At 40.5% G+C, this 23,802-nt stretch overlaps 3 protein-coding genes and 2 long non-coding RNA genes across 8 annotated transcripts in view; 3 read left to right on the top strand and 2 right to left on the bottom strand.

Moving 5' to 3' along the window:
- Positions 1 to 947: 947 nt before the first annotated feature.
- On the bottom strand, positions 948 to 8,020 carry LOC108770683 (uncharacterized). The gene is made up of 2 exons (XR_001940609.1): positions 7,990 to 8,020; positions 948 to 1,708 (listed from the first exon to the last, which is right to left on the bottom strand). It is a non-coding gene; the product is annotated as an uncharacterized LOC108770683 (long non-coding RNA).
- On the bottom strand, positions 1,004 to 5,586 carry LOC108770676 (actin related protein 1). 2 transcript variants are annotated; one of them, XM_018522355.1, is made up of 2 exons: positions 5,468 to 5,586; positions 1,004 to 3,113 (listed from the first exon to the last, which is right to left on the bottom strand). In XM_018522355.1, exon 2 carries the CDS (start codon positions 3,092 to 3,094, stop codon positions 1,964 to 1,966), a length of 1,131 nt encoding a protein of 376 aa, XP_018377857.1. In that variant the 5' UTR covers positions 3,095 to 3,113; positions 5,468 to 5,586; the 3' UTR covers positions 1,004 to 1,963. The 2 variants fall into 2 exon arrangements, with proteins under 2 accessions (XP_018377857.1, XP_018377858.1); XM_018522356.1 differs by lacking the exon at positions 5,468 to 5,586 and adding an exon at positions 4,499 to 4,570.
- Positions 5,964 to 9,907, top strand: LOC108770684 (uncharacterized). Its single transcript, XR_001940610.1, has 4 exons — positions 5,964 to 6,225; positions 6,558 to 6,658; positions 7,699 to 7,850; positions 9,770 to 9,907. It is a non-coding gene; the product is annotated as an uncharacterized LOC108770684 (long non-coding RNA).
- Positions 9,908 to 17,532: 7,625 nt separating this feature from the next.
- LOC108770697 (uncharacterized) lies at positions 17,533 to 19,210 on the top strand. The gene is made up of 2 exons (XM_018522384.1): positions 17,533 to 17,884; positions 18,852 to 19,210. Exons 1-2 carry the CDS (start codon positions 17,868 to 17,870, stop codon positions 19,189 to 19,191), a joined length of 357 nt encoding a protein of 118 aa, XP_018377886.1. The 5' UTR covers positions 17,533 to 17,867; the 3' UTR covers positions 19,192 to 19,210.
- An 87-nt stretch (positions 19,211 to 19,297) lies between these two features.
- Positions 19,298 to 23,802, top strand: part of LOC108770696 (Krueppel-like factor 17) — a 7,908-nt gene continuing 3,403 nt past the window's right edge. For 2 of the 3 annotated variants that reach the window (XM_018522381.1, XM_018522382.1), the window contains exons 1-2: positions 19,298 to 19,351; positions 19,571 to 21,336. The gene's annotated coding sequence lies outside the window, so the exon portion shown is untranslated. Of the gene's footprint in view, positions 19,352 to 19,570; positions 21,337 to 22,951; positions 23,079 to 23,802 lie in introns of those variants that run through there. The other variant, XM_018522383.1, reaches the window with a different exon arrangement.

Genomic DNA, 23,802 nt, shown 5'->3' with positions numbered 1-23,802 from the left:
ATACGATGCGCCTATATTTTCGCCCAAGTTTATATGATCGATAATCGTCGGTCCGACTTGCAATTAGGTAATTTTACCAAAGTAAACACTTTCTCAAAAGACGAAGAAACCGTGTTCTGTATTGTATCAAGGTGCGAAATGAGATTATCTCTTAAATTGAAATATTTGGATTTCGACTGCAATTATTTTATATATCTATTCTATTACTATCATATTACTACTATCCTTTTTCTTCATTTTTATTTTTATTTATTTAATCAATTTTTCGCTTTATAAATCTATTTGTGTATAGCTTTAATTCATTGGATTTGCCGCTTTCTCTAGAGACTGACTCTTCTATTAATTACCTGTGGAGTGTCTCAATATCTCGGAATTCTTTTACAATTATAAATTTTTCGACCAATTTAAGAAAATTTTTCCTTGGCAAAAATATCGAGGTGCAAGTAACTTTCGAGTTATGAGCGATTTTAAACAAGAGGCGGAGGGATGAGGAGGATGGGGGAAAGAACTTTGCAGAGCTCTCCAAGTAGATAAGAAAAATTACAATCTTTCGAGCTGAGGGAAGAAAGAAAGAATAAAATATCAATTTGCATTACGGATATTACAGAAAAATTATATCAAAAAATAAATGTTTAAAAACTCGTAAAAAGATCGGCGTGCACTAAACGAGAAAATTGTAAGAATTACAGAAATACGAGAAGTTTACACGATTAGCGATCTACTATAGAAAAGTAACTTAAGAAAAGATCGAAATGTGGAGAGCGAAAAAGGTTGGGACGATTTAATAAAAAAAAAACTATAAGTCACAATCATATTTTTCAGACTTTTATTTTATAATCCCATAAGTCTAAAGTAGTCTTTAAGATGTGTACGTGAATGGTCTTGCGCAATACAATGGGAATAAATTATAATACTTTGGCTAACTTACGGGGTCGAAACCGTGGTGCCTATCATTTTTCCGTTTATTTTAGCGAACGTTGGTAGAACCTTTCCGGATCAGCGGTTTACCCCATCGTGTAAAAAAAAAAGAAAAAAGAAAGAAAAAAGAGGGGGAAGGCCATATTTTCCCTCAACGATAGGCAAATTGTAATGGTAAAACGGAATAAACAGGTAAGAAATCAGAGGTTCGTCTCTGCGCGGAATGACGTACAATGTATGTTCAGTTTTGACGCAAGCATCTCTTAAAAATACCGCACATTGATCGGAATGCATTGATCGAAGTTGATTGCCATCATATCCGAACTCTGCCGTCTCTATCCACGAGAAAAGTATCATCAATCGACGATCCTTCCCGCGACAGAAATTGTAGAGTTATCCGCGTGAACGTTTTTTGCTCGAATTCTCGAAGAAAAACGGCAATTGAGGTTTACGCGTAGGATGTTTACGCGAGAGTCGTAACAGAAAAGAAGCGTTTTACTCTCGCGTTGAGAGAAGAATGTCTCGGGAGGAATGTTTGGCTAAATGCTACCGTAGAGACACAAGTTTTATTCAAATATATAATACAAAGGACTCGATACTATAAGGTAGAAAAAGGTATTCAGAAATCGGGGCACATGTTTAAGATCGTTATATCGAATAGATGAAAAACGATGGAAAATGGCCACGTTTAAAACGAGCAAGAATGAGCCGTCGATTCATTTTGGGTTACCGCCAAGACCGAGGAACAATCGCGGAAGGAGGGCGATATATCGTAAGCTCCTCTCTTTCTCTCACACACTCTCTCTCTCTCCTCTCGTTTAATCGGAGACGCTTACCTCACGCGTATCTTAAACACGTACATCCGAATTGAAAGAAGCTACCTTTGCCCCGGAGGAACCAAAGGGCAATCGTCGCGGAAGTTGATGTTACGTCCGCCTGCGAAACGAGACAAAAGCCCCTCTCTCTCTCTCTCTATCTCTCTCTCTCTCTCATTTCTCAAAGTCTCAGGGATCGGGGAATGATAGTAGATGTATCGAGAACGCGTTTAGAAGCACTTCCTGTGGACGATGGAGGGTCCAGACTCGTCGTATTCCTGCTTCGAGATCCACATCTGTTGGAAGGTAGAAAGCGACGCGAGAATCGATCCACCGATCCATACAGAGTATTTCCTCTCGGGTGGGGCAATAATCTTAATTTTCATAGTAGACGGAGCTAAGGCAGTGATCTCCTTCTGCATTCTGTCGGCTATGCCAGGATACATGGTGGTACCGCCGGATAGAACAGTGTTGGCGTACAGATCCTTGCGGATGTCGACGTCGCACTTCATGATCGAGTTGTACGTAGTCTCGTGAATGCCACAAGCTTCCATGCCTAGGAAGGAGGGTTGGAAGAGAGCCTCGGGGCAACGGAATCGTTCGTTACCTATAGTGATGACCTGACCATCGGGAAGCTCGTAACTCTTCTCCAAACTGGAGGAAGAGGCCGCTGTGGCCATTTCCTGTTCAAAGTCGAGCGCAACGTAGCAAAGTTTCTCCTTGATGTCGCGAACGATTTCTCGTTCGGCAGTAGTAGTGAAGGAATATCCTCTCTCCGTGAGAATCTTCATGAGATAGTCGGTCAAGTCGCGACCTGCTAAATCCAAGCGAAGGATAGCGTGTGGCAGAGCGTATCCCTCGTAAATCGGTACAGTATGAGAAACACCATCGCCCGAATCCAGCACGATACCGGTGGTACGACCGGACGCGTAGAGCGATAGTACAGCTTGAATCGCCACGTACATGGCGGGAGTGTTGAACGTCTCGAACATAATTTGTGTCATCTTTTCGCGATTAGCCTTGGGATTCAAAGGTGCCTCGGTAAGGAGAACCGGATGTTCTTCTGGAGCTACTCGCAGCTCGTTATAGAATGTGTGATGCCAGATCTTCTCCATGTCGTCCCAGTTGGTAACGATGCCGTGTTCGATCGGATACTTGAGCGTCAAGATACCCCTCTTGGATTGAGCCTCGTCACCGACGTAAGAGTCCTTCTGTCCCATACCGACCATGACACCCTGGTGGCGTGGCCTGCCGACAATCGAGGGAAAGACGGCGCGGGGAGCATCATCCCCGGCGAAGCCAGCCTTGCACATACCGGATCCATTGTCGACTACGAGCGCGGCAACTTCCTCGTCGCACATGTTTACTTACTTGCTTTATCTACAAAACAAATGTATAACAAATATTAATATCACAATTAGCCCACAACGAGAGAATATTTTCGCGCGCGTATACATTACAAGACAAGTTATACATACATACATACATACATACATACACGTATTGCGAAATTAAATTTAAAATCAAAATATGCCTTTTCTGCACTGTTAGAAATGTAATCACAAGCACTTCCTTTACATATACATGCATAAATGAAGCTCGTGGATATAAACGAAATTAAAAGTAGTGAATGATTTAATTGAAAATTATAAGTTACAGTGTAGTTGCTCTTAAATGTAATAAACGTGTACGTTAAATTTATGAAAAATACATAAAATTTCATGTACATGTCATATACAAATATACTTTTCGGTTAGAAGTACGTACGTAAAATTAAATGTAATGTCATGAAATTAAGTCGAAATTAAGTTAAAAGTATATTAAATTTCATGAAATTTCGAACAATAAATTTCGACAATTGGAAAGAAATAAAAAAAAAATTAAAGAAAGAGATATATCAAGAAATATATTACGGAAGCGTAAGTATATCGATGAATAATTATTAGCCGGTACACGTTAAACGTTTTCGAAACTCATTTAAGATGGCGTTGAAAAACACACAAGATACAATAAGCTTCATAAGAATTTAATAATTCCATCATTGAAGAAGACGTGAACGATACACATGTGGCAAAATTTCTCAAGTGGTCCAATCCAAAAAATCAATGTTGTCGGATAAAGCTCAAAATTGATTGAATTGTTGCTCTACCAAACAGTAATGAATGACATAAATTTCATTTAATTCCGATCGATATTCACTGAAGTAGAGGGGGGTGAAGTTCCGGTGCTCCGGCATAAACCTTCTATCTTTAAGCGCGTACAACTTTTTATATACAGCTTAAAACAAAATTTTACTCAGGACCTTTTTTATTTATATTTAAATTATCTTTCTGGAAGTTACATATAAATTTTGTTAGAATCAAAATGAGAGAGAGAGAGAGAGAGAGAGAGAGAGAGAGAGAGAGAGAGAGAGAAACCTAATCATTACACGCAATTACATTTAGTTGGATACGTTGACGCATTCGCAAATATGTAACATCTTCACAATTGAATCACTTTCGACGCGCTTGCGCGCACCACCCAGTGAAATGCACATTCACCATCTTGTCGCTGGCACTTGGTATCAATAACATACATGTGATATATATCGTTCGAAATAGGTACTATATACATATAATATAATGTATATCCGGATATGTGCATTTGCCGGATGTTAGAATTCTAATCCACGCCACGCACTTGAATTCTAATCCTCCCAAAGAATTATGAATGATCAAGTATCCTCGCTAGGCGAATAATCGTGACCGCTTCGCGCTTAGACTTACGTTTCGTGTAAAAAATTCAAGTTATGTACAAGTGTTTTAAGTGGCGACACTGCCGCACCGATCCAGCACCGAACACAGAGTGTAGCCGAAGATCGGGGCTCACGGCGTATTATAACGAATACGAATACCAACAGATGCGTTGTTCCCACTCGGTAGCAGACTGACACTCGGCGAGCACAAGGGTGGGACACCCTCGACCAATCCTGGCTTTCTTTACCATATATGGAAGTACTCTGACACAGAGGGGTTTCCGCAGCCTCCCTCCCACTCTCTCTCCACTACCTCACCCCGCGCACCGCTATCGCTACGCAACGCAACGCGACGACGACCTGACGATAAGCATCGAGCCGGTGTGTGAGAGAGAATGCATCTCCGTCTCTATTAAATTCACTGTCGAATCAAACTCTTCGACCGAATAGATTCAGGGACGACGAGCATCATCTGTCGATTACATGATTTTTCAAAATTGCTTCGACGAGATTTCGCGGTGAAACGAATTATTTACTCATTCGCGATTGGGGAAACGCCTAAAAATGAATTTCAGCGATTTCATACGTTTGATTCTCAGTCGAGTTTATTGCAAGTCTCGTGTTGCCGTAGAGCGAGCAAGCGCGAATCTCTCATAGGTGGTCGTAGGTTAGTAACGCACTACGAGTTGTTGCTATTAATAGAAGATCGCTTTGGCGTCGTGCCACAACCACCTGCATGTCCTGTGGCCACTCGACAACCTGTCCCTCGAGTCGCAACGTGGCAACGACTCGCCGCGGCGAGTTGCGAGTTTCTCGTAGGCAAGAAAGCCGGTTCACGAAAGGTCCGCAAAACGAGAAGGAATAGATTCCGCGCGCTTACATTTTCTCCTCGCCTACCTACCGAGACTCGAGACTCGAGAACAACTCGATCCACAATTAACGTTGAAAGAAAATACAGCGCGAGCGACGTGACAGTACTGCGTCTCTCTCTCTCACTTACCTCTTTCTGTCCTTAATACGCCGTTATACGCCGTTAAACGCTGTCGCGAGAAATTGGAATACGGACGAGAGTGCTAATCGGTCGGCAGGAACAGAACGAACACCGTGCAGCACCGCGAACGCTGTGAGCAAGATCGTCGGAGCGAAGAGCCGTGAGCCGTGAGCCGGTATCGCGCCGCGCCGCGCCGCGCCGCGCGCGCCGCCCTGCGCCTCGCCTCGCCACCCCGCGCACACGTCACGTTGCGTGGACTCGTCCAAAGGTGTGGTCGGTATGCAATTTTACCGACTCTTCTCTACTATCTAAATCTAACGTTGTCCTTTCGCATCCGTTTCTAGTATTAAAAGCTCGCGAGATATTACGCGAGAATTACCGTCGTATCTCGATACGATGGAAAGAAATGGCATGCCGTTGTCGCTCGATCGCCACTACGGTCTCAGTAGTGCGCTAGTACGTAGTATATATATACATACGTACCGATCTACCGAGATACCCTTCGCCGTGCAATAGACTCGTCCATCCAACTTCTCCCACCGTGCGGATTCACAGCTCTTGCCATATATGGGCATAAAACGAAAGCGACGCGCCGATTGGTCCGTTGGCCGGCTAGCGGCTAGATTCTCCAAATGCCGTTTCAAATCGTACGATACGGAGAGCGCGTGTCTCTCCTGGAAGTATATGCTTTAACGTAAAGACTCGCTTGAAAATTAACCGTCGCGACGAAAGCCTATGAATTGTTTGTACGTACATACGTACCTAAGGTATGTGACGTTCGTCGTCGATGTGTGGGAGATGGCCCTTAAAATATTCTCCAATCCTTCATTTATAATTTATATTGTATTAAACGTGCACGCACGCTAATTAATTTATTTGCGTCACGTTGAGAGACTTTACGAAGAATGCGCGTCCCACCTCGACGACTTTTCAAAGAAATTACGACGATTTAATAAAACATTGTATTGCGAATAATCCTGGAATATTCCGAATAATTAATCACCGTCGGATATGTAACGTTCGGCATCCGCCAGAAGGATTTGAATTTCCTCTACATATAATTCCTGTGTAAATTCCTACATATTCTCTCTCTTTGCAGAGCAGTTACTGGTATGATAATACAAACGTAAATCAATGTATATTATATGTATAAAGAAATTGAAGCGTTCAGAGACGTAAAGTGTACAGAGCAGTGGTAAGGTAGGTATACGGTATAAACGTGTAGAGGTATAAAATTCAAGGGCAGGAATACGAGTGCGTTGCACTCTAATTTTACCACGTCATACGCAATTCAGGCCCTACGGTCTATCGATGTAACGCGGACTGCATCGTTGATATACGAATTATGGACAGACGGACACAAGGTGCGAGACTCGATCGTCCGCGCCGCCCGTACCGTCTGGCTACGATGGGAGAGAGAGAGAGAGAGAGAGAGAGACACCCGCTTTCAAAATCGATACGCTTCTCTTCTCGGAGCTGTCTCATAATTTCTTCACGAATACGTGACCGTAGGTTATGACGTACGATTTACAAAGAATCGGATACTATTCGAATCGGTGATAAATCGCCGTCGAATCGTTACATTTCCCATGCGTTCGACACTCACGCGCTTCCAATGATTCATCCACGAGATGACCGCGTGCCTGATTGAGGAACGCTGTTAGAAACGCCCGATTACATTTGAGTCATTTAAAAACGGTTTCGTGAAGCGATCGACGTGATACGTCGATTAATATACCATGATTATAATTTAATCGGGTCTACTCATCAGTATGACGTAGCACGACGATGTATACCTACGCGAATAATCACAACAGTCTCGTCCGATATCTCGGTGTACGGATTAGTCCGATAGGTCTCTCTCTCTCTCTCTCTCTCTCTCTTTGAATAAAATAATTAACTCTGTTACACACACGTTCGCGCGTCCTAAAGACCCAATGACCCAAGATGTCTCGACCTTGTCCACCATATATGGTCTCTGGCGCCAAGGTCTTGAAAGACTAGCTCCCAAGTCGTAAGGATGAAACATCCCGCGATGTTATACATCGGCCTTCTCCTTAACACGAACGTGACACGTATTAATGCGCGCAAGTTATCACCACGATTGAAACGACTCATGATCGAAACACGTCATTTGGATGAATAAACGAAATACCTATACTTAAATTTATCAAATCAAAAATTCAATTCAACGAATAAACTTGAAAATACGACTTAGCTATCGCATATCTTTTCAACAGATTCAATTCGCGATGGTTCGCGAGGAGGACTCGAGTAACGATCAGTCGAGATTAATGTTGCCCGCAAGAAAATGAAGACTTTTTGTTTGTTAAATTACTTTGTATCAAAAGCAAAGGCAAAGGGATATTACATCGATGGGACACCAGTATCAGTAAGTATTGTGAGGTAACAACGTTTGGTTCCGTCATCGCAACGCCGCCAAAATGCGCGCGCATGCACATAACTTGATTCGAGTTTACCGAGAAAAAAGAAATACAACGAAAGCTTTACTGTAAAATATTTCAAACAACATCTCTCTCTCTCTCTCTCTCTCTCTCTCTCATTGTAGATTTACATACAGTGTGTACCATAAATGGCTACTCTTTTTTTTATCTTGCAAATTAAAAGTGATAAACGTACGTAACAAATGGTCAACTTATAGATTTAGACGGTTTAAATTGAGCTCTGTTGTGAGCTGAGATGATGACGTATGTATGTACAACAGTGTACATACATACGTCATCATCTGTCAAAATTATTATATATGTTATACTGGAGCAAGGCATGCATAACTTTTTCATAATAATGTAAATATTCGATATAATAAAAGTTGTAGCACACTTTTTGTCAGGAATATATAATACATCTTTCTACAGACCATAATATATAATACGTCTTTGTACAGATCGGTGCAGTGGCCATCTTCCGACTCTTCACATTGATCCATATGATTAATGACGTTTATACACATACACACATGTCAATCATTAATGCGAGAATCACAAGTTGGCCACACCAGGACGGAAAAATGTTAAGATAGACAAAAGATATAATAGATATAATAGATAGATATCAAATTATATATATATGCCCCTTTTTATTTTCTAACACATGGATAATTTTTTCAAGTAATCATACTCGTGCTCTCAATACACAGTTTACAATTCAAATCGTTTATAATTTGATTGATATATCTATATTATATTTTTTTATGTTTAGTTTACGAGATAAAAAGAGATGGTGACTTATGGTGGAATATAGCATGAGATATTCTTAAGCGATTCTCTACAGTCTCATAACAGTATCGTCGTACACTCGATTGACGCCATTCGGTATATGCAGAGATCTCAACTATGCGATAATATTCGATATTGCACTCTATTCGATGCTAACTTATGGTGAATTCAATCAATTGTACGTACACTATACTGGATATTAAAAAAGTTGCTTTATATAAAAGTATCTAAAGCAGTGAAATATAATAAATAATAACATATACATATCGTATGTATAGTGTATATTATATTATATTAGTAACATATACATATTGTATGTATAGTGTATATTATATATTTAGGTATCCCTTCGTGTTCATCTTTGCAGCATGACACATTCGCATGGATTAGTCATCGTCAGGTCAGCCCCACATATTGCCTTGTCTTGCGTCGCGTCGCGTCGCGTCGCGTAAGTATCGCCCCGATCGCGCGTCATGCGAGTGGAACGTTATGCTGACAGAGAACCGTCTGTCTCAAGAATCCGTGGTTATATCGCAAAACCTTAATCTATCGTTAATATATACCGAAACTTAAACATTATTTAAGAATCGTAGGTGTGACCCTCACTAATTAACGATTCCTCTTGACAAACTATTAACGAGCTGTCTTATTAATATAATGTGGATAAGAATATTATAATTTCAATATCGCAATTCGTACTCTTGAAAATGATTGAGCCGTCTAATCTCGTACTCTACTAGCAGTACAATAAGACAAGCACGCGCGTGAAAGGCGGAGAGAGAGAGAGAGAGAGTTTTGGGGGGGGAGATAAAGACACTACAGCGTATTCTTTATTGGAAATTATAATAAGCTCTCTTAAATATGTAATCGTATTTGACACGTTTTGCTAATCTAGATTGTTATCTTAAATTTGATATAGCGATTCATAGACCTTAACGTATTGATAACACACAAAACTTCTTAACATTTGAGATTCAACCGTATTTACACGAGTAATCTCAAATCGGTAGACAACTGAAAAACGAACGTGCTCTCGCATAAGTTATTAGTTATTCCCGTTCTTGACTCTTTTCAGAGACTATGACCTTTCAGAGACTGCAACGAGCGTCAACGAGCTCGCGCGAAACATGCAGTCAGTCAAGGATTCGAAACGCGGTCATGGCTTCATAACTCAATGAACTCTATGTGTACGTGTTTGGTGTATGTGTACGTGCCTATGCTTCTTTGTTGCCAAAAACGGCTGTATCTTTTTCATTTGCTTGTATTCCACATTACCAACCACTTTTTTTTCCTTATATACTACTTGCAAAACTAATCATTTGCAATGTATGATTATAAATTCGTAAATGTTTGCATCGCAATATTCGTCGAGCGTGCATTGCGTTCACAGATTAAGTCAACGCAATATTTGCGATGTGTATAACCGCAGTACATATAACGAAAAGTAGATCGGGTATACTAGGACTTGCGATGGTGCGACGCGACGGTGCGCGGTGCGTAGAAAGGCGGATAGTTTTTTTTTTCTACACTTTCCGGAACACACCTAATAACATTCAATCATAAGTTTGCACTTGATCGAAACACCTACGAGATATAGCTTTATCGCTTGAAACGAATCATACTCGAAATATTTATCGCTTTCGATGGAAAACGACTTGAAACTATCAACCATCATTACATGCATATACGAAGAATCTTATTTTTTTTACTACAATGTTTTACGAGATTGTTTTACTTTTAAAATAATTTTTTCTTTTACTGTGTTAAAACTATATGATCGATACGAAAAGTGTACATTTTTAATATAATATTTACTATATATTTTGCATAATTATTGAAATCAAATCAGATAAACAAATAAATAAAACGAAGGAGTGATAAACCGAATAAGAATTTAATGCGGAGTTTCATGTACATCTCGCAAAAAAAAAAAAAAAAAAATTCATCGCCGGTGCAGTTGCCGTCATCGGGCCGGCCGGGGCCGCGGCGAACAAGAGGGAGAAATATGATAACGAACAGGAGCGTAACGAGAGATTTCCACAAACATTACATTATATTTTCAGGTTTTTCAATAAATGATATTTCTAGAAAAATGAAAAATTGATAGTAAATCTTAAATAGAGAAAGAGATTACAGATATTACTGCATTATATTACATCTACTGCAATTGCACAAACAACTCATTTATTCTTGATCCTATCTTTAATCTTAAACCTATACATACCATATATCTGTATATAAGCTCCTATTCGCGTGAGATCGCAGAATGAACGTTCAAAAATTCGCATGTTTTCTCCTAATTAATACAATATTTCAAATCTGATAGCGCAATAGTCCAAGAGAATGAAACATATAGTTTTATGCGCTTTTATGGAGTGCGACGCACAGCTATTCAAGTGCCCCAAGTAGCACAGCAGCGTCTGCGAATACAGCGCTGAAAAAGCGCTTATATACGTATACATTTTCTTAGCGCTTTTTTTAACGTTGTGATACTTGAGACGTTGAAATTTAAGAACGAATGAATTAAAAATTTGCATACATAAATTTGAGTCTAAAACAAAGAAACGATCGGGAATAGGGAGTCTGTGATTTTCGTATGATATATCGATTGCGGCCAAAACTAAGAAACGTCGTATCTTGTACACTGAGAGAATTAAAGATATTTTGGTATCGTTATTTTTTTTATATGGGATTAACAAAAACTTTTTTACTTTTTCATTAAAAAATTGTGTTGTTCTAATTAAAATTTGGTTATTTAAAATTTGGTTAAACGTATTAGTATACTTTAGGTGCGACGTAAAGGGAATAATTTCGCTAAAATATGTAAAAATTTAATTAAATATAGATCTAAAAACAATTTTTTTGGCCCACCAAAATTATATAGGAACTCAAGCATCATGATTATGTATTGCAAAAAGTTTTGATATTCTCACAATCTCTAGTTTAAGCATAACTATTTTGATGGTCCGACTAAGTTATTTTCTGTATCTAGCTAAATTTTTGGATATTTCAGCAAAACCATTCTTTCCGTGTGACGATGATGAAGGCCATCGAGCCTTCAGGGGGATCGACCTATAAGAAAACCTGCTCCTGTCGTGATGCCTGTCTCCCCGTTATATGTATATACAGACATTCCGAAAGGAATGCAAAACGATGATGTAAGCCAGCACATGAGTATATCAGTGTCAGTATCGCGCGGTTATTGTTTTTGATTAAAAAAAATAATCGTGGTCGTTATAACTAAAACACTACACGTTACGGTAAATTTTCATAAATTTATAACATAAGATGCGAAGGATGTCTTGTCCGAGCTTATGGTGTTTGGCGGTCGTGGAGAAATCGATGAGAAACGTCTGCAGTGAGTACCACGCCCAAAAGGGAGGTGCACCGAACACGACAAACCCCATATATAGGGATTCGTACAACAATATTCTATAGCGTTGTTATAATACGCATCGAGAGAATGACATACAAATTTAAATAGTATCATTTTGACTTGTAATATTTAAACGAATAAATGGCTACGTTCAGCAAAAAAAAAGCAGCTTTGCAACTGTTGTAAAATTCTTTAATATGATTGGTCTTGCTCTTAGTTCCTCACTAGATCTAAGTGTATAAATCAATCATATTTAAGAATTTTACAACAGTTGCAAAGCTGTTTTTTCTGCTGAACGCAGCCAATGATTCAATCTAACTCAATACGCTTTTGTCAAAGCTCTCGAAGAAATTCTCGAGCTTTCTAAGAAATCCAATTGTTTTCTTTTTTTCGCAATAGAGATGTTCAAAGTTACAGTTACAATATTGTAACAAAGTCCAAGTACAATCGCATCGGCGTAATCAGCTGTGTGTATGTAAATCTCGAAATTGTATTCACCAGAAAATCTGCATATTTTGTTTAACGAATATCGCAATCAATAACATTTTTTCAACAATATAAGATATTTTTGCAAGTTCTGTTTTTTTAAATCAATAATAATTGTAAAATAATCATGTTTTTCACATCTCGCATGATTTTTGTTACCGAAATCTTCTCTTTTCACGTTAACGTGACGAGAAACAATAAGCGTAATGAGAAACTTATTTCGTTTCCCACATTGTCGAGGAGAAATTGGCCGTGCCAATAAAGTCAGTGACTTGGTGGCTTGGTTTAATTAACCCAAGGAGACGGCAAGATATTTTCACGGCTTCAGAAATCAAGGCCACATATATACACGCACGTTTCACAAGGTTGATCGTGTAGCGCGTCGCGTTTCCCCCCCCCCCCCCCCCCCCCTCTCTCTCTCTCTCTCTCTCTCTCTCTCTCTGTATATTCTAAGAATGAATCGCAAATAAAAAGTCTCGAAAAGAGTCTTAGGATTCAATATTAATTTATTTTCAAATTAAATTAGTCTTATTATGCTCATTGTCAGTGAGAATTGTATATAGAAACATTTTTTATAAGAGTTAAATCAATTAATTAAGCAAAAAGTCCTAAATATATAAAATAATAGAGTAATGCCTGTAAGGACCATACACTAGATGTTTGCGTGTTAATTAATTTTTATTACATGAAACAAATAAGTAAATGTTTCGACTTTAAATTTGGATCATTTTCAATATAATTGAATCAAACGCATATTAAAGATCGCAATATAACAAAATTCGCAAATACGATAAGGAGATTCTGCGCGATTGTGCAGTGGTGCGGAAAATTGTCAATAAATCTTAAAAGTTATAGGTGGGGAATTGGTTTTGAATTACAGTAACAGAGACTCTTGAAAAAAATAACATCTCCGTTAACGTTGGTTTATTCGTGTCCAGGATAAAATATAAAACATAGTTTCTTCCTTCCTGTGATGGGATGTTACGTCAAGGCGATATCTTCCGGATGTCGATATCCTTCGTGATAAAATTGAATAGGGTTTTTATGCGCGATTCTTTTGCTAAATTACTGTGGTATTATCTTTATTTGTTAGCAGCTCTATAGACAATAATTAGTCTTATCGAAAGATAAGAAAAAAATATCTTAATGCGCCCAACGCGATGCAATTGGAGCAATTCGTTTGGTACGAAAATTTTTTTTAACAAAGATTTATTCGTATCCATATTGTACATGAGTGTGGTATACCTAATTGTAATAATAATAATAATAATAATAATATGAAAGTATTATAGGTTTGCAATTTACATATTTCTTTCAATAAATTATGAAATACATAAAAATTATGAATTATTTGTGTTACGCAACATTATAGATCAAATAGTTGTGACTCTTTTATGCATTCCTCGAAAACAAATCTCAATTCTAGTAATACCGAATGTACATTAATGTATGTCTTTTGTTTTTGCAATTTTACTTTTTTTTAACTCTTTTTTTCTTCCATATAATATCTGTTGTTTGTTTTACATTTTATTAATAAATTTTTTTAAAATAAAATCTTGACTCTCTCTAACAGCACGTACAGATCTCCAACTAGTGATTCATTTTACTCTTAACAGGCAAATATTTTGAAAAAATGCGATAAAATATTTCAGATAAAAGTTATATTTGAAGGGGGACATAAGATCTACCATTGCGTGCGTGCGTGGTACCCCTTGCATTTATTTAAGTTAGCGCCCATGTATGACGTGTGTGTATTATTTTGATGTGTGTACCACTCAACTACACACGCACGCACGCACGCACGCAAACACACATATTCAGGACTGGGCAGAAATACTTTATTTGAAAAACATTATTTGTAACACAATTGTATTTTATATTTTTTATTTCACTGGAGAGCATATAAAAGTATTTTATATTTGGTATTTTAAATACTAAAATTGACGATCATTGTAATTATTTGAATTACAAAGTACAAAGAACTTACAATTTTTTTATTTTAAATACAGTACGTATCTAATGCTTTCATGTGCTTCGTTGAAATGCAAAATACAAATGTATTGTAAAAACTGTAGTGTTTTAAATAAAAATATTTTAATATAATATATTATAGGACCGTATATGTGATAACACAAACTATAGAAATCAAAGCCTTAAAATTAAAAATATTTTAAATACGCAGCCCTCTGTATTTGTATATATTAATCAGGGCTGGGTATTTAATCAATTCTTTTATATCAGCTTTCTCATAATATTTTCACAGATATATAATTATACATAATATTTCTTTATACAAATATACATTTTAAAATTAATTTAATATTTTTCCTAATTGTCCCATATTTTTTCTTTATTTTTCAATATATTTACAATTTATTTTTATTAATTTTTGATAAAGTTTAAATTATTTCTTTGCAATATGCGATGCTCTAATATGTTCTAATATGTTCTCACAATAGCACTTACTCACTTTAACGAATTCGTTGGAATTCCCGATGCGAATAAATCTAGTGAGTTTTGCGAGGAATTTTGACAGAATAAAAAAAGGATGAAAAGAGAAAGAAGTTTAGGTGGTAACCGAGGTAATGCTAGGTAACTAACTTATTTCACGCATGCGCACTCCATTTTGGCCACACTAACATCACAAAGGTGCCGACAGAGAGTTGCGCTATTGTGTGTGTGCGTGCGTGCGTGCGTGCGTGCGTGCGCGCGTGTGTGTGTGTGTGTGTGTGTGTGTGTACATACTGTGGCCTCGTCTACACAGTCGCGCAAGCTGTGTCACATGTCGTATGAAATGTCGCAAAAGTGTCGCATATGGGTTACGATCCACTTGATGCTACAAATGTTTTGAAGCATTTTTTGATGGGTCAATTAGCAAAATTCTTTCTTCCGATTGGTCAATCAAACACTTGGAAGCATTTGTAGCGCAATGTGGACCGCACCCATATGTTGGATTCACCCAGCATCCGATGTGCGTCGTACATACGACGCACGACGGATGCAGTGTGAATCCAGCAATAGCTGCATGATAAGGCCTGTTCTTTTTGGCTGAACTTTTGCACCAGTTCATCTTTCTTCCTCTTCTTTCCTGCTGGAGAGAAAAGGAAAAAAGATGAACTGGTGCAAAGGTTCAGCCAAAAAGAACAGGCCTATTGTCGCAAGTGCTCTTGTCGTACAAAGTTGAGTCAATTTCAACTTTCTGCGACTGCGACAGGCGTATTCCACTGTGTAATATACAGTGTGTATTCCACAATACATGATTTCTGATAGGTTGAAATTTTTATTCTCTGACGCTCTATTCTTGAAAAGTATCGCATACGAAAAATTCGAGAAATGCTATAGTATATGTAATGCATACTATAGTATTTCCCTAGTTTTTTATATGCGATACTTTTCAAGAATACAGCCCTGTTCTCTGTTCCCTGTCCCTTTTATCGTGCAGAGTCCCTAATACGTAGTAGCTGATGCAATTTGATACGATATGATTGGTTGACACAAGCACCGACGAGGTACTATTAAAGACAGTCAACCCTGGGCAAATTTTCGACGGTGTAAAAAGGGTCCCAAGGACCCGGAGGTAATTGAAGAACGCTGACTGATTATCGACAATTGTTATAAATTTGCTATTATTAACATATAAATATTTGGCTCATACATTATTAAATTCATGATTTTTTATTACATAAATGTTCCATAAATAAATATGCATTCTTGTAAAGCTATAATATCCTATATATTGCAGAAAAATTACAATTTTTTCTCTGTAGTTATTATCTCTGTTGATAATCAAACTTTGACGATAGCGCTGAAATCACAATTTTAAAGAAAAATCGAGTATTATTCAGTTCTAAATGCATAAATACGTCTACTAAATTAATAAATCATAAAATTAGTACAATATTATCAGTTTTTAATTCTTAATAATATATTTCAATATTCACAAGGACGCGAACTCCCGTAAGGATGTCGTTCTTTAATAGTACCTCGTCGGTGACGCAAGTTACGTTTACGCAAGTTACGCTGCATGTGAATGCAGCCTAAGGATCCGGGCTTAAGCCTGCGGCACACGACGCCTATTTTCCTGCTGGATTATTAGTTGGAATAGAATCTTGCCACCGTGGCTGCGATACTGTCAGTGCTAGCAGTGGAAGCAGCAACCAATCAGTTAGGCGATACGGGTAGTGTAAAAAATATTTTTTTTTACGCCATTGTAAAAATCGCCTCGTTGATTGATTGCTGCTTCCGCTGCTTGACGCTTAACGTTTGCATGTAAATGCATCTTTATGCTAGTCACACACACTTTTCGTAACAGTAACCGTAAATATAACGTAGGTTTTTGACCAATCGTGTTGCTCGATTCGGTCGTCCATAACCGTAATCGTTAACAATCGAGCAACGCGATTGGTCGAAAACCTTACTGTTAAGCATCAAACACAATGCGAAGGAATAGCGATAGCGATAGGAATAACACAATTTCAACCTATCAGAAAGTGTATATTCCAGTGTATCTGATTTCAGATACGTTGAAATCGTGTTATTCCTATCGCTATCGCTATTCCTTCGCATTGTGTTTAAGGCTTAAAATACAATAAGCACAGGCAACAGGGAATAACGAGCCGTCCAATCAGAGCACTGGTGTGTAAGTTTAAAATTACATCCAAGAGCTTTGATTGGACGGTCCGTTATTCCCTGTTGCCTGTGCCTATTGTGTTTATTGCTGGATTCACCCTGCTGCATCCAATTTGCGTCGTACGACGCTCTGCAACCAATCAGAAAACAGGATTCCGATGGATTTTGCTTCGTATCATCGGAATCCTGTTTTCTGACTGGTTGCAGACCGTCGTATGTCGCAAATCGGATGCTGTGTGAATCCAGCATAAGCCTTTACTGTACTGTTACGGAGAAAGCGTGTGTGACTAGCTTAACACTGACGCTGTAATCTGAATGCACCTTAAACGATACCGTATGAAGAACAGAAGTAACAACTCTACGTTCTTTTTTCGTTATTCATGTACAGTCAACTGTCTTTACAATGTTGACAGTTTTTGACGACTAGGAAGTTTCAAAAAGCGGTTAGTTTTCTGATTTATCTCGAATTTCGGTTGTCAGTTATTTGCATATTTGTCAGGTTTCATCAGATTTAAGGATCGAAAGTTAGTGCAACTGTATTTTATAATTTTTGTATTTTGATTTAGTAAACAAACATTTGGAAATATAATTGATCTTGAAATATCGAAACGAGAAGCGTAACATGTATCAAGTGAGAGAATACCTTTATTGAAATCTTCGTGGAAGTCGATCAACGATAATCATGACGCGAACAAACAGGTTTGTCTTTCAAACGTTTGCGAGACGTTGACGTAACAATTTACGATGTCTGCTTGGTAATTATTTAGAATACCCCACCCCACTTAAAATCTTAATAAAAATATACTCATTCGAGTTTATCGCGTTTTCACTGAAAACAAAAGAATCTGGTAGAAAAACGCAGCAGTCAGCTTCGTGAATCGAGTTATTAAGCGTTAAAGTTGGAGAGTTTAGAGATTAAGGCCGTGGTCAAAGTCTCGCTACAAATGCTTTGAAGCGTTTGATGGACCAATCAAAGGAAAGAATTTTTCAAATTGACTATAATATATAAAAACGCTTTAAAGCATTTGTAGTATCACATTGACCCTAAGATATCTGTTATCTCGACTCGATCAATATAGCGCTATGCATATGTTCTGCATTAATAACACCAATTCACCGTTTTAAAAATAAATTCTCTGCTTCACAAACACACAAACACAAATTCACCGCTTTGAAAACACAAATTCACTGCTAATGGAAAGAATTTGTGTTTGTAAAGCAGTGAATTTGTGTTTTTAAAACAATGAATTTGAGTTTTTAAAACAGTGAATTTGAATTTTTAAAGCAGTAAATTTGTGTAATTAAGGCAGAACGTATACATATATAGTGCTGTATTGAGTCAGGATGACAGACATTTTAACCTTTAAAGTGACTTATAATTTTAACGCTTAATAACTCAATTTAAGAAGCCGACCGCCACATTTTTTTTGTTGCCAGATTCGTTCGTTTTGAGTGAAAATGCGTCGAATTGATATATCTTTATTAATATTTTGGAGGTAGAGTGGGGTATTCTAAATAATTACCTGCTTGATATATACGCGTGTGTACAAATGTATTTGTAAAGATAAATGTATATAAAAGAAGAATTACGTATAAAACATAATATATTTTTATCCATAATAGCATTGTTATTATTTTGTAATTATTTTCTATTTGAATCGTTTAGGAAGAGATGTCGCAACATAGAAGAGGAATCTAGCGACTTTATGCCATTGAGCAAACGAATTAACAATCTTCATATTAATGGTTTGTCTGGCCTACGAGAGAACACGGTGGAGAATATGGAAACTGATTGGGAGAGTGGAAATTTTATGTCGTCTCCAAGCTGCTCAGAGATATCTCAAAATTCATCGCCCAGAGGCAGTTGTGGTTCCAGCCAAAGCAGTTTTACCAGTGATTACAGACCAGATTTGGATGCGACGGAAAATCCTTTTTATTACGAGAGCAATAAATTGCTCTTTTCCTTATACATGGAACGTATGCAGAGGAGACCAGATCTCTATTGACAAGCACACGTTTCACTTGTAAAGCATCTTGAGATTTAGTCAAGTCTCGCTGTTTTTCTGCTGTCATTCTTCTATGTGATATATTTGATAATTTTTGATTTTCCGATTGTCATCGTCGATTGGATAATGATGAAGCGTGCGCACCACAGCAATAAAATTGGTACATAAAACTTTTATCAGAAGTAGCATCTATAGATATAAGATTCAATAATGTATAATCGTTAGAGTATTAAGCATCTTTTATTAGTGCATAAAATTGTGTGTAAGTGAGAGTATATGAATGTGAAACCATGTAAATTGTAATATTTCTTTATTTCTTTATTTGAATTATTTCTCATACAAATCATCCTAGGCTCATCATTATATAACATTTTTATAGATGCGTATTTTCATTGGCATATATGATTTAACGTGGAATTTGGTGCACGGCAACTCGCGGACCACGCGTATGAAAGATTAGGATTGCAAAAATGTGAATAATCGATGGATGAATTTGAAAAGAAAGTATTGACGTGAGCGCGCTAGAAAGCAAGCAGTAGGTATAGTAAGCACCTATTGTAAATCCGGGGGTTTACGAGTAGAGATGACTTGAATTTTGAACCGAAACTCGTAGTCCATGTTAATTATTTTAAGACCGTTTCAAGTAATGTTTTGGGATGCTAATGCGGCTTTCTGATTGGTTCATGACGTGTTGATACATAAAGTATCACAATTACGAATATACCACCACCACCACCAGCAGCAGTGGGACCGATGTTTCGAGAACGTTTCGTAAATATGCGCGCATTCGAGGCTCGAGAAAGATGGCAGGACAGTCATTGTTGGATCTAGACTTGACTCAAGCGTACTCTAGGAAGCATCCGCTAGGTGCGTGAGTCGACTGTCGAGTCGAATCGCTCTGTTCCGTGTATCCGTGGTCAAGCGTGGCGTGACGGAAGCGGAACTCGGAAGAGTGAGGAAAGGAGGGATCGACGTAACGGAGTGACGAACGAATGTGTTTAGAATATTTAGATCGTACGAGATAATTTCGGACGCGAAAAGAGAATTTAGCCAGGGTAAGCGTTGTTTGCGAATGGGATAAGGAACATGAGCTCGCGGGAACGATCAGCTCGATCGGCAAGTACGCGCAAGCGCCAATACGCCACGTTCTAATTGCCTCATTATCATTCGTACCCTACTCTACAACGTAACCGTCGCCATAATTAATATTTTAACGGTTGAAATATATTAACATCAGCAGCGTAGAGAATCGCGTGTATCCTCTCGATCGAAAGATCGATCCGAGGGATTTAGGCGACGGCAAGCGACGCTGGATGTGGAGTAGGTACGTGGTATGTAATGACGAGTGCGTTGAAGCGCGCGTCGTCATTGTCATTGTCGTCCAATCGAAGCGGCGGCGGCGGCGGCGGCGGCGGCGTCGTCGCGCGTGTAGAGCCTGAGCCTGTCCGTTCCGTCCAACAACTTTCCGGACGAGTGATGCTCGGTGGCATCGTTCACTCGTAACATGCTCTCCGGCTGGCGACTCCGAACTCACACTCCGAGTCGTTTACTGATGGCGTCAGGCGGCTATATGTACCGTTAGTTTGACTCTATTCCCGTTGGTCGGCTCGAGCGACATCCGTGCTCACCGCTCACGTACCTACCTACCGACCGAGGAGGGCTGAGCCATATTCGATCGCGGTTGGTCGTCGTAAACCCGGAAACGAAGCGTGTGCGCGTCTCCGTTCAGCGAGAGCGCCGAGAGCTCGTTGTGCGTTAGAGAGAGAGAGAGAGAGTAGTAGTAGTAGTAGTAGTAGAGTGTGCGAGTGCGAATTTATCGCGGAGTCACTCTCGAGCTCTCCTCGAACTTCCGTTAGAGACGTGCGCGCGTCCATCCTGACGTCTCTCTACGCATATGTATGACGTGTGCAACGCAGCGACAGCCGCGGCGATACGTCGGTCGGCGTGTTCACGTTGAAATGAGAAAGTTGTTGCCGCTGCGCTGAGGATTGGGAACGACGACGCACGCGAACCAGCCAGACGGACAATTCCCGTACTAAGCGGACGTACGAAGACCGAAGGCAGCGACAGTAACAGCGGTACATTGAGCCGAGTGTGCACGGAGAGTCGTTTGGTCGTTGGTCGTCTACCTGCCTGTACTTACGAGTAAGTAGAACAAAGTCGACTAGTTTTCACATCTTGAACGCTTTCAATCTTCCTCGTGCTTGAGACGTCATGTTTTACGTGTAATTTTTTTTTGCCTTTATAATGACCATATGTGATCCTCTGTCTCCCCCTCCCCCCCCCCTCTCTCTATGTATATACGTGTGTGTGTGTGTGCGTTGTGTAAAAAAAATATATATAGTTATATATGTATGTAAAAGTAGCTTGATATCTCTGGCGCTCGATCGGCTCGATCGTACTCCCGATAGTCCTGATAGTTGATAATCCCGACGATGCGCGCGGACGGTACCGCCCCGTAGGTGCCATGTCACGCTCGACTGTACGACGACGAGACCATTTCGCGACGAGAAACCGCGAAACGGTGGCCACAGAGAGCACCCACCCCAAGACACTAAAATCGTCGCGGGGCCCTCGTCGTGGCTCACGGCTTGGCTCGAGCTGGCTTTGGTGGGGTGGTTGGAGGTGCGGACAGTGGTTGAGAGGCTGGTGGGGTTGGAAATTGCGTGGTGGTGGGTGTTCGTCGAGGTCTCGGAGGCCCCTCCGTGGCATCTCGCTGCCTACCCATCGAGGTGGGGGTGTAAACAACAGCCCTGCCCGTGTACCTCGCCGTCGTTTCGCCTCTGCCCTGCTCTCCGTCAGCTGATGCATCTTTTGCCTTGCCGCGTACCGTTTCGTCGATCTCTTTCCTATTTCCGTCCTTGGTACGGTGTACGGTCCCGGATACGGCCGACTACGGCCGGCACGACCAAAGGAACGAGTAGGGAGATTACTCTCGGCCTCGCGTTGGAAGAAGGGATTTCATAGAGCTGTCTTCATCGAGCGGGAGAGAAGCAAAGAGAGGGAAATGTAAAAAAAGCCCGCGTCACAATTCTCACGCGTTCTTGGCTCTTGGCTCTTACGTGTATCTTTTTTTCCAACATGGCGGGCGTACGCAGCGTATGAAAGCCACGCTGTGCACAACTTTCATTCACCGACTTGACCGACGCCGTCGGCCGAGTCGAACGGGACGGAAGAGGAACGAAACTTTTGCAACGTGCGATTTCCCTTGGGGAACTCCTTTTTCCTCCAATAGTTGAAACCAAGAACGTATGTGCGTCGCGTCGCGTCGCGTCGCGTCGCGTCGCATCGCATCGCATCGCATCGCATGGCATGGCGAGCCTGGCGGAGAGCCGTGAGGAGGAAAGCGGAAAGGAAACGATGCGGGACGTCGCGTCACGTCGCCTCGTTGCGCGACAATCGCCGATCCGTTTGGCGTGCAGCGTCCCGCACGTAGTAATGCGAAACGCTCCTAGCTTGCCTAGCTAGATGGATCGGATCTTGCGAAAAATCTGCATTAACATGCGCGGTACTTGCTTTCGCGGAGCGCTTCTTGATTGAAATAAAGATACGACGTATCCGAGGCATTTGAGTATGTAAGGAAAGGCAACGGGCGGAAGGAGCAGAGAGGGGAGGGAGGGAGAGAGAGCGCAAACGAGCGAGCGCGCGTGTGAGAGACAAAGATAAACTTAGCCTCGACTAACCTTAGGAGAATCGTTGCGCCATGACGACATGCGCGTCTTACGAGAGCGTCTAGCCGAATCTAGACTAGCGTCGGTAGTCGGTACGAGCGAGAACGGAGCTGTCCGATCAGTCGCATACGCCATTCCGCGTACAACGAAAAACACGTTGCGTGGTGTCGACGAGTGAGGCGCAGCGTCTCGTGTCCGACCGAGAGCTCGAAATTCGTAATTCATTCAAAGAACATTTTCTCTCTCCCTCTCTCTCTCCCTCTTTCCCCTTCGAAATAACACCCTTGGCCCTCGAGTGGCGTACGCGCGCGCACGACGGGTACACCCACATCCGCGAATATCTTAACCTCTTTCTCTCTTCCCGTCAACGGATCCTACGAACGTTTCTAACTAAGGGGTGGGGATTGCCTCAGTTATCGTTATCATTGTCATCATTGCCCCAATTCGTCTGGCGTGCGCCGTGTCTGGCCGCCCGCTACGCTACGGGCTACGGGTACCTTCGCCCCCTGACGTTTTCGCGTTCCCCTTCCCCGGGGAACGTCGGTGTGCCGAGGTTCGACTCCCTTCTTTCTTGACATTCCCCTACCCTTGTCAATTCGCCTTCTTTCTCGTTCCATTCTCGCGGTATACGCTACGTTGAGGTAACGCGCGCGAGAGAAAGAGGAACCGAGTCTCGAGCTCTATTTCGCGGTAGGTTCCCACCTATGATACTTCCCCCCTACCCTCAACGCGCTCCTACCCTTTGCGTTGCACCCGTAGGGGCACCGTCGCCGCACTGGAGTGGAGTCAAGTGGAGTGGGGTGGGATCCTGGGCCACTTTGACGACTATCCTCCCTGCTCCCGGATCCCTTTTAGGTAGGGGGAGGGGGTGAAGTGGGGGAGTCCTCACCCCACCCTCGTGCACGCGGAACGCGGTATCACTAAGGCTTCGAATCGGAAG

The sequence above is a fragment of the Trachymyrmex cornetzi genome, unplaced genomic scaffold, assembly GCF_001594075.2.
Source record: "Trachymyrmex cornetzi isolate Tcor2-1 unplaced genomic scaffold, Tcor1.1 scaffold1307, whole genome shotgun sequence".
NCBI lineage: Eukaryota > Metazoa > Arthropoda > Insecta > Hymenoptera > Formicidae > Trachymyrmex > Trachymyrmex cornetzi.
The sequence above is the reverse complement of the archived record's forward strand: the minus strand, read 5'-3'. Positions and strand labels throughout refer to the sequence as shown.

Coding starts and splice junctions, on each gene's coding strand:
- LOC108770676 (XM_018522355.1), bottom strand. CDS start 3,094: ATGTGCGACGAGGAAGTTGCCGCGCTCGTAGTCGACAATGGATCCGGT.